This window comes from Pristis pectinata, chromosome 17, assembly GCF_009764475.1.
Source record: "Pristis pectinata isolate sPriPec2 chromosome 17, sPriPec2.1.pri, whole genome shotgun sequence".
NCBI classification, from domain to species: domain Eukaryota; kingdom Metazoa; phylum Chordata; class Chondrichthyes; order Rhinopristiformes; family Pristidae; genus Pristis; species Pristis pectinata.
In genome coordinates, this window is record NC_067421.1 from 23,296,289 (window position 1) to 23,313,773 (window position 17,485).

General features: G+C 41.0%; 1 protein-coding gene across 1 annotated transcript in view; it reads right to left on the bottom strand.

The window, feature by feature from the left end:
• hip1rb (huntingtin interacting protein 1 related b) overlaps positions 1 to 17,485 on the bottom strand; it is a 113,834-nt gene that overhangs the window by 59,025 nt on the left and 37,324 nt on the right. The window contains exons 3-5 of the mRNA XM_052032134.1: positions 16,735 to 16,876; positions 10,473 to 10,529; positions 1,087 to 1,167 (exon numbers count right to left, since the gene is read on the bottom strand). Of these exons, the coding sequence (XP_051888094.1) occupies positions 1,087 to 1,167; positions 10,473 to 10,529; positions 16,735 to 16,876 (280 nt within the window). The remainder of the gene's footprint in view (positions 1 to 1,086; positions 1,168 to 10,472; positions 10,530 to 16,734; positions 16,877 to 17,485) is intronic.

Consider the following 17,485-nt stretch of genomic DNA (forward strand, 5'->3'; position numbering starts at 1 on the left):
TTGAGTATAGGAGTAAGGACATCTTACGACAAGACCACACCAGGAGTATTGTGTGCAATTTTATTCTCCTTACCCGAGGATATATACTCGATATACTGATTCCTGGGATGACAGGATTATCGAATGAGGAGAGATTCGATCAACCCAGTGTCTATTCACTAGTATTTAGAAGAATGAGGTTTCATTGAGATGCACCAAATTCAAACAGGCTCGACAGGCTAAAAGCTGGGGAGGAGGTTTCTCTAGGCTGAAGGATGTAGATCCATGAATCACAGTCCCAGGATATAGGGGAAGACATTTAGGACTGAGAGAAGGAGAAATTTCTTCACTACAAGGGTGGTGGTTTCTCTACTACAGAGACCAAGTCGATGAATATATCTGAGGCGGAGGGAGGTAATCTTCAGTACACAAAATGCATCAGGAGGTATGGGGAGAGGGGGGCAATATGGTGTTGAGAAAGATGATCAGGCTTGTTGATGCTGAAGTGTGGAGCAGGCTCGAAGGGATAAATGGCCTACTACTACTTTCTTCTATCCTCAAATATTTGTTGCTGATAAGTGCTTAAATAGCTTTGTACAATAGCTCAAAAAATGGCCTTTATTGCCATTAGTGATCAATATTCAGTAGCCCTGAGTATGTGCACAGCTGGTAAGATCAGCATTTTTTTTTGGAATGCAACAGCAGTGCTGAATAAATCAGCAAAATCCAGCCCATGGACTGATGCCAACAATCCCCATCTGGAGGAGGCGCACACCGCTGTCCAGGAGCCACAGATCCAATGACCTTCAGCAAAGCCTTTGGAAAATAGCATGGAAATAACATTCCACTTGAAAGGGTACAATCACTGTTAACTCATTACGGGACTTGCAGCTAATCTGCTAATTTACTAAAACAGTGTATTAAATCCATTTCACGTAAACACACAAAAACATCAACACCTAAAGTAAATAATTTTTAAAAGTGTTCTTATAGTAACAGAAACATAATCCTAGTTCAGCTGTAGTACCTGCTTTTCTAAGTGAAAAAGATCCTGTGTTGAAGAAGCACTTGAGATACAAACAGTATTGTGGGGAAAAAAAAACATACCTTTTTATGAAAATCGATCTTAGTGCTGAGAAGTTTGACGTAGACACTTGCCAACTGTCCATACCGATCATGCATATGACCCTAGAAAATGTTTAAATAAAATATTTATTTGCTTGGAAGATGGAGTTTTATCATTTCTGTGGTGCACCAAACTGACACTGCATGTGGCACAACCTACAAAACGGGAAAATTTATGAAAAGTTTACTTAACAAATTATTCGTTCTGAACCATGCACTAAGACTGCAGGCCACAGAGCTGGCAACAGCCTTGTCATTAATGCACTGACCATTGGGAAGCTAGTCAGACTTAAAGAAAACTCACCACAGCAACACAAAAAAGAGATGGGATAAAGGAGGGTGAGTGTGGCCATGCTGCTCTCCTGTGTATCTGGACAGCCCCCAGGTGCTGATGCACCAAGCGTTGCAAGTGGCCTTAGGCTGCTGCCAGGTACTGGCTCATCATGGGACCTGGGATGTAACACCTTGCATAATATAGAGATGTGGTGATCTCTGTGAACAAACATGTCTGGTAGAGGTGTGGGCAAAATATCAGATATACCAATGAACACCCTGTAATTTGCACTTCTTTCCCAACTTCCTGCAGGGTTTGATATATATTCAAGTGTGAGTGAACAATCACAAGTCATGGATTGCATCTTTAGAATCCTGTTTCTGTTGGCTCTCATGGAAATGAAGTCTGCCCATGGAACAATGTCATTAGAAGCATGTTAAATGTTAGAAAAATTTCAGGCAGGCCAAGTCAAGTCATGCTTGGAAGTGCACAAGCTAATTGCCCATTGGTCACTAATCAACCTGAAAATATTGCTAATACAACGTTACGTGCACAGAAGAGCTTTTATATGCAAATCTCACATAAAAAACAAATGGTCGAATTTCTCAGCAATTATTCACCACTTTTAAAAACATGTTAAAAATTATATGACAAGAAATATTCATAAAAATGTAAATTATTTAATGGAAATTTCTTTAAGTATATTTAATATTTTAACCTCATTTGTTGCAATTTCTAATGAATATCTGAGGTCTAGTTTGTGAACAATATTTTTCCACTTAACTACCACTCAAAGACCTCAGATTGTTGGGTCCACAAAAGCAAAGTGCTCAATGGACAAAATTAAAAGTTATAAGTATTGCAGGTTCTGTTTGTTCCCAATATTTCTAATGACTTGCACTGTGTGATCCAGAACTTAAACAGATGAAAAGAGCAGATGAGATACAAGATGGCAAGGATAAATAATTCCCTCAGTTATTATAAATTTGCAACCTCATAACATGCACGTGTGCACAACATCTCATTGCAGTTCAGCAGATGGATCAAATTCACTATGGAATACTTTCTTTCCATAAAGACCGAATGAATTTAGTCACAGATGTAATTTACGGAATTCAGCACAAATGGAGATTTAAAACTAATTCATCCCACGAGTCTGGAGACAGATTTCACATTTAACAAAACCAGCTTATGTGACTTCTTAAAGAAACAGCGATTACATCTTGAAATAGGAATACCTATTCTGTGTTTGTTGAGGAATGAATGCATGGTAGAATCATAAACAAAAGCTTAAACAGAGGATACTGGAAGTACTCGGGTCAAACAGCAGCTGTGGGAAGAGAAACGGAGTCAATAAACAGGAAAAGTAAGGAAACCAGTGATACAGGACACTGAAGAGAGAGAGGTCACAGTGAGAGAGGGATAGAGAATTAAAGTGACAGGTGATTGGAAGCTTGGGTCCTTCTCTGTGGACTGAATGATGGTGCCTCCTACACTGCTCCAACTTTTCCCAATGTAAGCCCAATGGACAGCCCCTCATCTTCCAGAGGAGAACATTGCACCCCTCAAATTGAAATTCCTCTCTCCACAGTTATGGCCGTATCTTCGTTTCAATACATTTTTCAAAAAATTTTGTGTCTCTGTTACCTTTACAACTTTGGGCCACACCCTATCACAGACATTCCCCCTGACCTTCTCAGGTCCCACACCACCTTACCCCCTTTCTAGAACATAAAAGTGTGGTTTCTCACTTTTGCAGTTCCAATGAAGCATCTAAGACCCAAAATACCAACCGTTTCTCTCCCCACGGATGGTGCTTGACCAGCTAGGTACAATTTCTTGCTTTCACTTTGGATTTTTAGCATCTACAAATGTCTGCAGCCACCAACTGAACAATATACAAATGGACTTCTTTACATTCTCAGCTCCCTTGCTCAGAAAGTAGTCTGTCAGACTGTGATCAGCTATCAATACCATCAATTCTTACAAATTACCCCTCAATTATCTGTAGTAAAGGTGGTTGTGGATGGGGAAAACAGTGAACCAATTAAACGACCCTTTTAAAGAAACATATATTAGTCTTATTTTATTCCAAATGCCTATATTTCAGGAAAAGCTAAAAAGAACTGCAGATGCTGGAACTCTGAAATAAAAGCAGTAAATGCTGGAGATAGTCGAGTCGGGCAAATTCTGAGCGGGGAGAAACAGAGTTGAAGTTTCAGGTTGCTTAACTTTCTTCAGTTCTGATAACATCAGAAGAACTCGAGAAATGGATTAATCCCATGAGGGAACAAAATAGAGACTCTAAGATGATTGGCTAGCAATACAAAGTACTTGATGATACGTGCACCTCAGGACTCCTTTTATTTTCTATATTTAAGGAAACTACCCAGGTAAAACAGAAACATTGTAATTGAACCAAATTGCTGTGATTAAAAAAGATCACGTTACAAATGTGGACTCTAAAATTCATAACAGAAAACAGTGATGTGTAGTAAGCAAGGTCATGAGTGTTTCATTAAATAGAGCGAGATAGCTAAAAATGTAAAATTGATCGACATAACATGACTATTAGGGTAAATTCATGATCTGGAGTTCAATTCCCTTCTATTAATTGAATAACATTTAACAGCATAGCTCTTATACAACTTTCAATGTGACATGACTCTTAAAACGCATATTATTTACCCTGGGCTTTACAAACAAATACAACTCAGGTACAACTAAAACAATTAAAAGTTATTACACACATTTCCTCTGGAGATTTTTTTTTAAATATATCATCCACCCCAATGACATTGGTTTTGCTACACAGCCAAATCCACTGTGCTAGCTGAATCAGTGTAATTTCAGTGGATGGGAGGATGAGCAGAATGTCAGAACATTCTTGATGTGCACCCTCATAGATATTTTTTCCTTGCGTCTCCTTCATCAGTGATTCAGTGATGGATACTCAGCAGAATCGCAAATATCTATCTGGCCCTGACACATTGTTTAGCCAGAATTTCAACAATGGAATTTTGCATACAAGTCCAGACAGAAGAAGAGTACAATGTACAAGAGGGGTCAGTAATGGCTCAGTGTTAGAGCAGAAGGTTCAAACACCACTCCAAAGATTTGAGCACAATAGTCATTGAGCACTTTAAGCATGATAGTCAGAATCTGATTAGGAGGAGTCAGCAAGGATTTGTGCATGGAAAATTGGGCTAGACGAACCTTTTAGAGTTTTATTTTGAAGAGGTAACCAAATAGATGAGAGTAGGACAGTGGATGCTGTCTATTTGGACTTTAGCGAGGCCTTTGACAAGGTCCCGCATGGTAGGCTGGTCTGGAAGGTTAGGTCCCATGGAATCCAGGAAGAGGTATTTAAGTGGATTCAAAATTGGCTCAGAGGAAGGAAGCAGAAGGTGGTGGTTGAAGGTTGTTTCTGGGGATGGAGGCCAGTGACTAGTGATGTGCCACAGGGGTCAGTGTTGGGACCCTTGTTATTTGTTATTTATATAAATGATTTGGATGCAAATGCACAAGACTTGATCAGTAAGTGTGCAGTTGACATGAAATTAGGAGGCATTGTTGATAATGAAGAAGGTTATCATAGATTACAGGGGGAATCTTGATCCATTAGGAACGTGGGCCAAGGAGTGGAAAATGGGTTTCAATGCACATAAGTGTGAGATGATGACTTTTGGAAAGTCAAACCAGCATAGGACTTGTACTATGAATGGTAGGGCACTAGGGAGTGTAATGGAACAGAGGGACCTAGCAGTACAAGTGCATAGTTCGTTGAAAGCAGCGTCACAGGTACACAGGGTGGTGAAAAAGGCATTTAGCATGCTGGCCTTCATCAGTCAGGGCACTGAGTACAGGAGTTAGGACATTATGTCGCAGTTGGATAAGCATTTGGTGAGGCTGCACTCGGAGCACTGTGGACAGTTTTGTGCATATTTACGAGGATGTTGCCAGGACTAGAGAGCCTGAGTTATAGGGAGAGGTTGGCCAGGCTAGGTCTTTATTTCTTGGAACATTGGAGAATGAGGGGCAACCTTTTAGAAATGTTCAAAATTATGAGAGGCATAGATAAGGTGGACATTTACAGTCTTTACCCCAGGGTAAGGGAATCCAAAACTAGGGGTCATGGATTTAGGGTGGGGGGGGGGGAGGTGAGGGGGAGAGATTTAAAATGGACATGAGGGGAAACTTTTTCACACAGAGGGTGGTGAGTATATGAAACGAGCTGCTGGAGGAAGTGTTTGAGGCAGGTACAATATTATCATTTAAGAAGCACTTGTATAGGTACATAGAGGGATATGGGCCAAACACAGGAAATTGGGACTAGCTGGGTGGACACCGTGTTCGGCATGGACTCGTTGGCCAAAGGGCCTGTATCTGTGCTGTATTGTTCTATGACTCTATCTAATCTTGCAAGGAGGGGCTGCTACGTTGTCAGGTACGCAATTTTTTGGATGAGTTGTTAAACCAAGGTCTTATTTGCCCCATCAGGCAAAGGTAAAGAATGCCCAGTCTACCAAAAAAATAATTATCTGCAGAACTCCAGTGAAACATTAACTGCTCATTCAACGGACCCTGCTGTCTGAAAATTGGCTGCTGTGTTTCCTACATTACAACTAAACCTTAAAAATTTAATTTCCTTCAAGATGTTTTAAGGTTGTAAAAAAACAACATAAATACAGGGTCTTTCTTTTCATAGTAATATAGTGATTCATCTCAGTTGATTTAGATTTTTTTTCCTAATTTATTTGCCATAAAATGTTAATGTTTGACTTGAGCAAAAGGGATGCAGTTTTTTTTTACTTCTGTGGAGAAATTAGATCACATGACTGCACTGATGTAGTTCATAACTTTATATCCCAACATCCAAGCACAAGAGCAACTCTGGAAATTGCCTGGACCCTCAAGTTTACCATCTTTGGTACTAGTTTCAACAGCCATTCTTGGAAATGCAAACATGGGTTGTCCAATAGCCACCAGAGTAATTTTAAGACTCCCAAATTGTTGAATTTGGGTTTGGCAAGAGGTTAAAAAGTTGAAAATCTAGAACGACTCAACCCACCCACTGTGGTTTAGGTGGAGTGGAATGAGGGACGGAAACCAATCCAATATCAGGAGGCCCATCAGTCATTTAAATCTCTTAAGATGGATTGCATATCTGAATAGTGTTTCTACTTTTAAATTATGTTTGCCAGTATGTCTGGGCCTCAGGATATCTAACAGTCATAAATAGACAAGCAGCACTATACAAGGAAAGGGACAGGAGAGCTGGAGTGTTCCCCACAGACCCCGTGCACTGCCCCAACCACCCCCCTCCTACCCTGCCCCACCCTCTGCCCTGCCCCAGCCCCACCCTCAATCAGACAAGCTCTCATACAGGAAATGTGGTGAAAGTAGACATTTTGCTTCCAATTTCCCCATATATAATTCCTACTATCCCATGTAAAAACATGTAAATCCATTAATATCAGGGACTAATTGATACCAGATGACGTATTTAGAACTTATTACTGGTAACAAGGATATTAGTGACTCTGACCTGCAGTTTGAAATTATTAATGTTACTTTAAATATTTAGATATGACATTGAAAGTGAGACATTGTTCAGAAGGGTCCAAACTAATTGGCTAAACGGGAATAAAGCAAAACTATCTACTGTGACATTCTTAGCAAATTCCTAAGAGTTCCAAACCTCTAATTGTCAGATAATAGACAGCACCATCAGTAGCATTTTAATCAAGATGGGAACTTTTCAAATATTTGAGCATTGAAGACATACCTGCATCTTGCTGACTATTTTATATTTTCCCAGGAAGAATCAGTAAGGTCTATTGCCTTATTTTCCAGTGGTATTAATTCAATTACGTACATTTTAAACTGTTGGATACCCCTACACATTTAAAGAGATATATCTCATGCTCTCAAGATGCTGTAACTGGAATATATTCAGTCTGTGATTAAATGGCTCAGATGGTTGCTGCCTGGTGTGGAATGCAGCCTCACAAGCCACACAAGGCCCAATGTCAATCTGTGTTTGTATATTTAGGTAGCTTCAGCCCGATTGGTTGGTTGCAATGAATTAAACAGTGGCCTTAGCAGAGTTATCCAAGAAAAAAAATCAAAATACATTTACCAAATGTATTGTTATCCAATGGCTCTTGTCATAAGATGTCGATGTATGACCACTTTTGGACAAGGCCTAGATTAGGCACAGAAAGGGGAGTAGCCATGAGGTGAAGAAATTTTATATTTTTCTTCACTTTGCCCTGTATACCTCAATTCAATTAAAATGATTTCACCCTAAAACCACATTTCTCCATGTGGCTCCTTTCATATTTAATTTATAATATGCAAAAGTCATATTACCAATCAATAGTTTAATTTGAGCCTTCACATCTAGAATCTTATTTCTATTTTTAATATTGATCCAGGGCCAAACAAAACAAGACTACTTTCATTTTAGCAACATCTGCATGGATTTAAAGTTCTTATCCATAAGGTGATTGGGTAATGGTTACAACCATAAAACTGAACAGAGGATATTTGAGCAAATGGAACTCATCAGTTCAGATCCAGCTTTGTTAGTAACTCATGATTAGCTGAGTCACACCAAACAAGAAGGTTATGGCTGGTTTACTGACCGAGAGGAATTGCTCGGTTACTTGATCTCTGGGATGGGATATCACTGGAAGTGCTATAATTGACCTCAGCCACTCCAAATTGTCAGAGGTGGAGAAGAAATATTACACCAGAATTCCTACTGAAACCAGACATTGTGTAGGGGCAGATTGAAGTTCAGCTCTGTAATCCAGGGGCTGACTGTACTGCCAGCATTCAACATCAGAATATACAAGATGATTGGAGAGCAATCCAAAGTGACTTGAGATCCTCAATTAGTTCCTTGGGAGTTCTAACAGAATGGGCTTAATATAAAAGTCTTTGCATCTGCACTGTCGATCATTCCAGGAAACTACTTTCCTTGGCCAGAAAGTTTGAAACTAGGTGTGAAAATCTCAGGATACAAGGTTAGTCAATAAGGACAAGGATGGAGAAAAATATTTCTCCACTCAAATGGTTATAAATCTTTGCATTTTGTTTTTACGGAGGTCTTTGGATTTGCATTTGTTGGAGCTGATCAAGTCTGAGACCATAAGACATGGGGCAGAATTAGGCCATTTGGCCCATCGAGTCTGCTCCAACATTCGATCATGGCTGATTTATTTTTCCCTCTCAACCCCATTCTCCTGCCTTCTCCTCATCACCTTTGACACCCTTACTAATCAAGAACCAATCAACCTCCACTTTAAATACAACAAATGACTTGGTCTCCACAGCCATCTGTGGCAATGAATTCCACAGATTCACCACCCTCTGGCTACAGAAATTCCTCCTCATCTATGTTCTAAAGTGACAATCCTTTATTCTGAGGTTGTGCCCTCTGGTCCTAGCTTCTCCCACTACTGGAAACATCCTTTCCACGTCCACCCTATCCAGGCCTTTCAATGTTCAGTAGGTTTCAATGAGATCCCCTCATCCTTCTAAACTCCAGCGACTACGGGCCCAGAGCCATCAAATGCTTCTCATGCATTAACCCTTTCATCCCCAGGATCATTCTCATAAACCTCCTTTGGACCCTCTCCAACACCAGCACATCCTTCCTTAGATATGGGGCCCAAAACTGCTCACAATACTTCAAAATGTGGTCTGACCAACGCCTTATAAAGCCTCAGCATTACATCCTTGCTTTTATATTCTAGTCCTCTCAAAATTAATGCTAACATTGCATTTGTCTTCCTTACTACTGACCAAACCTGCAGGTTAACCTTTAGGGATTCCTGCACTAGGACTCCCAAGTCCCTTTGGTTCTCAGATTTCTGAATTCTTTCCCCATTTAGAAAATAGTCTCTGCCTTCATTCCTTCTCCCAAAGTGCATGACCATACACTTACCTACGCTGTAGTCCGTCTGCCACTTCTTTGCCCATTCTCCCAACTTGTCCAAGTCCTTCTGCAGACTCCCTGCCTCCTCAACTCCACCTGCCCCTCCACCCAGCTTTGTATCATCCACAAACTTGGCCACAAAGCCAGCAATTCCGTCAACATATTTTTAGACACTAAGTGAATCAAGAGATAGAAAGGGCCAGGAAAGTCAAATTGAGGTAGAAGATTATGCATAATTTGATTGAATGTTGGATCAAGCTCAAGAGGAAATATGGCCTACTCTTGCTATTAGGTCATTCTGTAGGAAGACAAAAGTTTGTTTTGACAAGAAAAACTGCTGAACTATGCAATGATGTGGGTGTGAATGAAATAGGTAATTATCTATTCTTTGTATCATATAGCCCAATATATTTACAATCTTTAAACAGACTTTATGGCATTATCATCATGTCTGTGTTTCTATCTATAATTCATGATAAATGTACTTCTGCCAACACTTGGTCTCATCTGTTTTTTTATTACAAATTTGTACTCTTGCATGCATAATGGAAAAAGTTTATGTAAAACTGGTCAGTTAATGACCACACACTCCTCCCAATAGAAACTGCTAATGTAAAACTGGTCAGACAATAACTACATACTCCTTTCTCCCAATGGAATGTGCCTGTGTAAACTCGTCTTGCTACAGTCACACCCTCAACCCAGTAGTACAACAAGGAACTATACCTCTTGTGAAGAATATTTCACATGGGCAGCTTCTTCATAAAAGCAATCAAAAAAGTATTTATAATAAAAACAGGAAAGCAAAGACGGAACATACCGCTTCAGAAGGCGGACTGAATGACATTTGAGCAGCAATGTCCAGTTATTGCTCCATTCATCTAAACTTATTTCATTGAAAAACTGGACTATGTCTTGACCTCAGGTACAATGCTACAGGGAGCAACCACTAAAAATTGTATATCCACAAATACTCCCCACTCCCCCTGCAATTAAAATCTATTGGCACATTTTATAAACACTACATGTCAAAATTTTGCATTAGAAATGACTATAGTTACAAACTGAAAAGAAAAAATATTGATGTTTTTCAAAAAAAAATTTTAAGCTTCATTAGAATGTCATAATTTTCAGGATCCAACATACCCATAAATTTCCCATTTCACGGATGTTACTTTTGTGCCTGCTGAAGTCCTGAAGGACCTGAAAATAAGCAAAAGCAGATTTTTTGTGGTACTACTCTTTTTAAAAGAGAAATGAAACCATCAAGACTATTAGATAAAACAAACCTCAAGAAGAAAATGATCAGCATTGATGCAGAGAGATGAATCCTACACCCATACACATGGACGTTCAATACTCTACAGAGGACAATAGTCCCTTGCTAATGACCCAGACAGTAAAGACGCTTCAGTTTTTGGATTGTGGTAAACCTATCCCACTAGGCTTCAAAATTAAGGGTATGGAGTTCTAGGTAAACTGTAAATATTAACAGTGTTGGAAATGATCATGTTTGGTCGTAAACATGTAGGTAGTTCAGTGTAAGTAATCTGATGAAAGGTTATCAACCTGAAACATTAACTCTATTTCTCTCTATACAGATTCTGCCTGACCTGCTGAGTATTTCCAGACATTTATGTTGTTTCAGGATAAATATCACCACCATTAAATATTCTGCATGATTTTAATGAAATATTCCCCATGCTCTACAAGGAATGCCTCAAATACACACGAAACACAAAATAACACAACTGGACAAGAGGCATTTTTACATTAAGCAGCAATCATCGCTGCCCTACATACCAGCAACTTGGTCATCAAAACCGACTCCTAACTGGCAAGGTCATCCAAAATGGAGAGGGCTGTACAGCTTGGAAATTTTCTACATTCAAAGTCTCAGTTATTGAGTATATTCCAGACTGAGACTCTCAGATTATTGAATATTCAGGATACGAAGTTCTAGGAGCAAAGTCATCAAATGGTGGGGTGACTTTATGGATTTTAAGTCCTGATGTTACTGAGGGTCCACTACACCATCCAAGATGCCAGCTCTTGGATGAGATGGTACGCAAAGAGCCCCTCTATTCTCAGTTATCTGGCAGTATTTCAAGGAAAAGCAGAGAAATATCCGTAGGTGTTGTGGAAATTGTGTGAGTGGGTGAGTGTGAGAGATTTGGGAGCTGAGGTTTCGGCGTGAAGATGCGGAGGAAGTGGGCGGAGGCTAAGGTGAGGTTCTGGTAAGTTCTCTCTCTTTCTTATTGCATGGTTAGAGCAGTGGGAATGACAGTCAGGGCAGTGATACGTCCCCTTGCAGGATGTGGGCAGTCAGGGGATCCTCCAGTGTCCCCGATGACTACGCCTGCGAGAAGTGCATCCAACTGCTGCTCCTTACAGACTGCATTAGGGAACTAGAGCTGGATGAACTCCAGATCATTCAGGAGGCTGAGCGGAGGTAGTCACACCTAGGTTGCAGGATGCAGGTAGCTGAGTGACTGTCAGGAGAGGAAAAGGTGATAGGCAGTCATGCAGGGGACCCCTGTGGCCATTCCCCTCAATAACAAGTATATTACTTTAGATACTGTTGGGGGTGGTGGGGGGGGGGGGGGGGGGGACCTACCAGGGGAAAGCCACAGCGCCAGGTCTCTGGCACTTGAGTCTGGCTCTGCGGCTCAGAAGGGAAGGAGGGAAAAGAAGTGCGACAGTGATTGGGGATTCATCGGTTAGGGGAACAGAGAGGAGAATGTGGACAATAACAAGACTCCCGGAAGGTATGTTGCCTCCGTGGAACCAGGATCAGAGACATCTCGGATCGGGTCCACAGCATTCTTAAGGGGGAGGATAAGCAGCCAGAAGTCGTGGTCCACATCAGTACCAATGACATAGGCAGGAAGGGTGAGGAGGTCCTGCAAAGTGAGTTCAGGGAGTTAGGTGCTAAGTTAAAAGACAGGACCTCCAGGGTGGTGATCTCAGGATTGCTACTCGTGCCATGTGCTAGTGAGGCAAGAAATAGGTAGATAGTGCAGTTTAACATGTGGCTAAGGAGATGATGCAGGAGAGAGGGCTTCAGATTTTGGGATCATTGGACCCTCTGCCAGGGCAGGTAGGACCTGTAGAAATGGAATGGTCTGCACGTGAACTGGAGTGGGATATCCTTGCGGGAAGGTTTCCTAGTGCTGCTCAGGGGGGGTTTAAACTAAGATTACAGGGGGGTGGGAACCAAAGCAGCAAGGCAGCAAGTGGAGTGGCTGTGGGGAAGGTAGGTGGTAAGCCTACAAGCAAAGACAGAAATCGACAGGGTGATTAACATGGTGGGACTAATGTTCTGAGATGCATCTATTTCAATGCAAGGAGTATTGTAGGTAAGGCAGATGAACTTAGAGCATGGATCAGCACATGGAATTATGATGTTGTAGCCATTAGTGAGACTTGGTTGCAGAAGGGGCAGCACTGGCAGCTCAAATGTCCCAGGGATCTGATATTTTAGATATGGTAGAGAGGGAGATATTAAAGGGGGAGGGCATACTGGAGGGCTCGTCTACTGAGGCAATATGATTGGAACTGAAGAATAAAAAAGGGATGACCACGTTAAAGGGACTATATTATAGACCTCCCAATAGTCAGTGAGATTTAGAGGAACAAATTTGTAGAGGGATAGCAGACAGTTGCAAGAAATACAAGGTTGTGATAGTTGGTGATTTTAACTTTCCACATATTGACTAGGACTCATATTCTGTAAAGGGATTGGATGGGATAGGGTTTGTCAAAGGTGTTCAGGAAAGTTTCCTTCATCATTATGTAGAGGTCCCAACTAGAGAGAGTGCAATACTGATCTCCTCTTGGGGAACAAGACAGGGCAGGTGACAGAATGTGTAGAGGGGAACATTTTGGATCTAGTGACCATAATTCCATTAGTTTCAAGATAGTAATAGAGAAGGTTAGGCAATTTTGATGGCATCAGAAGGGATCTGGCAGGCATGGATTGGGATAGGTTGTTTTCCAGCAAAGAGATGCTTGGTAAGTGGGAGGCTTACATAAGTGAAATATTGAGAGTATAGAATCTGTATGTTCCTGTTAGAATAAAAGGCAAGGCTAACAGGTTTAGGGAACCTTGGTTATCAAGGGATATTGAGGCCCTGGTAAAGAAAAAGATGGCATATATCAGGAGTTCTAGGCAATTAGGATCAAATGAGGCACTTGAGGAGTATAAGAAATGCAAGAGAACACTTAAGAGAGAAAACAGGAGGACAAAGGGAGGACACAAGGTTGCTCTGGCAGACAAGGTGAAAGAGAATCCCAAGGCTTTGCTATTTCAGAAGGGTGCGAGGCAGCAAAAAGGAGATTATAGACCTGTCAGCCTGACATCGGTGGTTGGGAAATTGTTGGAATCGATTGTCACAGATGAGGTTACGGAGTACCTGGAGGCACATGACAAGATAGGCCGAACTCAGCATGGTTTCCTTAAAGGAAAATCCTGCCTGACAAACCTACTGCAATTTTTTGAGGAAATTACAAGCAGGCTAGACAAAGGAGATGGAGTGGATGTTGTGTATTTGGATTTTCAGAAGGCCTTTGACAAGATGCCGCACACGAGGCTGCTAAACAAGATAAGAGCTCATGGAATTACAGGAAAGTTACTAGCATGGATAGAACATTGGCTGATTGGCAGGAAACAGAGTGTGGGAATAAAGGGATCCTATTCTGGTTGGATGCCAGTTACCAGTGGTGTTCCGCAGGGGTCCGTGTTGGGGCCGCTTTTTACGTTGTATATCAACAATTTGGATTATGGAATAAATGGCTTTGTGGCTAAGTTTGCCAATGATACAAAGATAGGTGGAGAGGCGAGTAGTGTTGAGGAAATGGAGAGTCTGCAGAGAGACTGGGATAGATTAGGAGAATGGGCAAAGAAGTGGCAAATAAAATACAATGTTGGAAAGCGTATGGTCATGCACTTTGGTAGAAGAAATAAATGGGCAGACTATTATTTAAATGGGGAGAAAATTCAAAATTCAGAGATGCAAAGGGACTTGGGAGTCCTCGTGCAAGATACCCTAAAAGTTAACCTCCAGATTGAGTCAGTGGTGAAGAAGGCGAATGCAATGTTGGCATTTATTTCTAGAGGAATAGAATATAAGAGCAGGGATGTGATGTTGAGGCTCTATAAGGTATTGGTAAGACCTCACTTGGAGTACTGTGTGCAGTTTTGGGCTCCTTATTTAAGAAAGGATGTGCTGACATTGGAAGAGGGTTCAGAGAAGATTCACTAGAATGATTCCAGGAATGAGAGGTTAACATATGAGGAACGTTTGACGGCTCTTGGGCTGTACTTCTTGGAGTTCAGAAGAATGAAGGGGGACCTCATAGAAACATTTCGAATGTTAAAAGGCCTGGACAGAGTAGATGTGGCAAAGTTGTTTCCCATGGTAGGGGAGTCTAGTACAAGAGGGCACGACTTCAGGATTGAAGGGCGCCCATTCAGAACAGAGATGCAGAGAAATTTCTTTAGCCAGAGAGTGGTGAATCTGTGGAATTTGTTGCTACGGGCGGCTGTGGAGGCAAAGTCGTTGGGTGTATTTAAGGCAAAGACTGATAGGTATCTGAGTAGCCAGGGCATCAAAAGTTATGGTGAGAAGGCGGGGGAGTGGGCTAAATGGGAGAATAGATCAGCTCATGATAGAATGGCGGAGCAGACTCGATGGGCTGAATGGCCGACTTCTGTTCCTTTGTCTTATGGGTTTCTATAGCTATATTAAGAGCAAAAGATTAGTAAGGGACAAAATTGGTCCTATTGAAGACCAGCGTGGTCATCTCTGCAATGGAGCCAAAAGAGATTGGGGGAAATCTTAAATGAATTTTTTGCATTCGTATTTATTCTGGAGACAGACAGTGACCATAGAACTGAGGCAAATATGTTGTGAGGTCATGGACCGTATCCGGATTATGGAAGAGGTGGTGATGGCTGTCTTGAGGTGAATGAAGGTGTGTAAATCCCCAGGGCCTGACAAGGTGTCCCCTTGGATCTTGTGGGAGGCTAGTGCAGAAATTGCATGGGCCCTGGCAGAGATACTTTAAACATCCTTGGCCACGGGTGAGGTGCCGGAGGACTGGAGGATCGCTAATGTTGTTCCGTTGTTCAAGAAAGGCTCTAAGAATAAGTCGGGAAATTATAGGCCAGTGAGCCTGACGTCAATCGTGCATAAATTATTGGAAGGTATTCCAAGGGACAGGATGTAGGGCCTGATTAGGGATAGTCAACATAGCTTAGTGCATGGTAGGTTATGTCTAACCAATCTTATAGAGCTTTTCAAGGAGGTTACCAAGAAGGTTGGTGAAGGAAAGGTGGTGGACGTTGTCTACCTGGACCTCAGCAAGGCTGGACTTCGTCAAAGGCATAGGAGGCTGGTCCAGAAGGTTAAGTAGCTTGGTAGTCAGGATGACGCAGCCAATTGGATTCAACATTCAACAAAGGGACCTGGGAATACAGATCCATAATTTCTTGGAAGTGGCATCACAGGTAGATAGGGTTGTAAAGAGAGCTTTTGGCACGTTGGCCTACATAAATAAGGGCACTGAGTACAGAAGTTGGGATGTTATGCTGAAGTTGTACAAGATGTCGGTGAGGCCAAACTTGGAGTACTGTGTGCAGTTCTGGTCACCTACCTACAGGAAAGATATCAATAAGCTTGAAAGAGTTCAGAGAAAATTTACAAGTATGTTGCTGGGACTTGAAGATCTGACTTGAGGAAAAGGTTGAATAGGTTAGGACTTTATTCCCTGGAGCACAGGAGAATGAGGGGAGATCTTATGGAGGTATATAAAATTATGATAGGTATAGATAGGGTGAATGCATACAGGCTTTTTCCCCTCAGGTTGGGCGAGACTAGAACTAGAGGTCATAGGTTTAGGGTGAAACGTGAAATATTTAAGGAGATTCTGAGGGGAAACTTCTTCACAGATGGTGGTGCGAGTGTGGAATGAGCTGCAAGTAGATGCAAGTTCAATTGTAACACTTAAGAGAAGTTTGGATAGGTACATGGATGGGAGGGGTTTGGAGGGATATGGTCCGGGTACAGGTAGATGGCACTAAGCAGAAGATCAGGTTGGCATGGACTGGATGGGCCAAAGGGCCTGTTTCTGTGCTGCAGTATTCTGATTCTGTGAAATATTCATCCGTCAAACAACATCACACACAGATTACTGGGTCATTACCAGATTGCTGTTTAAGAAAGCCTGCTATGCACATATTGGTTGCCACAATTCCAATATTACAGCAGTGACTTTAAATTAATTGAAACAGTTTTTAAGAGCTACATTTAAATTGCATTATATATAAATGTAAATTAAAGTTAATGGAACAGATTTAAACTGCTTTCTTTCATTAGAGTCTTCACAAGTAGCAAAAATTACTTACATTTGGATGTCCATCTCTCAAAACTTTGTGTAGAACATGGCAGAACTTCCAGCTCATGATGGAACTGCTGGATAATGGAAGACCAATAGCATAGGACCAGAAGGTAAATGCTCCTTTCTCATGGTGTGTTCCCAATATAATTCATTCAAAAGGAGTCAAGAAAATTCACAGATGGATGAGTTAAATATCACACTGTTCAGTCATTTAAAATTAATATTCTGCCCATCCATAATGCAAGTTCCTGATTACAGGCACAATCACAAATTATACTTTCATTTACAGGGATTTTGGCAACATGGAATAATTATTTAAGTTTAAACAGATAGTTGTTTTTGGAAGATACCATACGATTCTCCTCCGAGAATAAAATTCTTTCAGTCCATGAAGAAAGGCATTTTCATTCCAATTATTCATCAGTTATTGTCAGCAGTTTAAGGTGGCATTGTTCATTGAAGAGACATATTCTGGTTTAAGCAAATTACCATAATTTGCTTCCTAAAACAATCAGCACTTTGAAATTATATCCAACCCTAGCTCATCATATTGTAAATTTAATGATCATTTTCCTTTGTCAGAACAGCCTTATTCATAGGCATGGCAGGATGGAATTTTTAACACGCACATACATGAATCAATGAAAAAATATTTCCATCTTTAGTCATCGTAATTCATTAATAAATTAACATTCAGAAAAACATTTTAAAAGGTTATATATGTAATATTCAGTTTTCTTTCTTAAATATGGAACAAT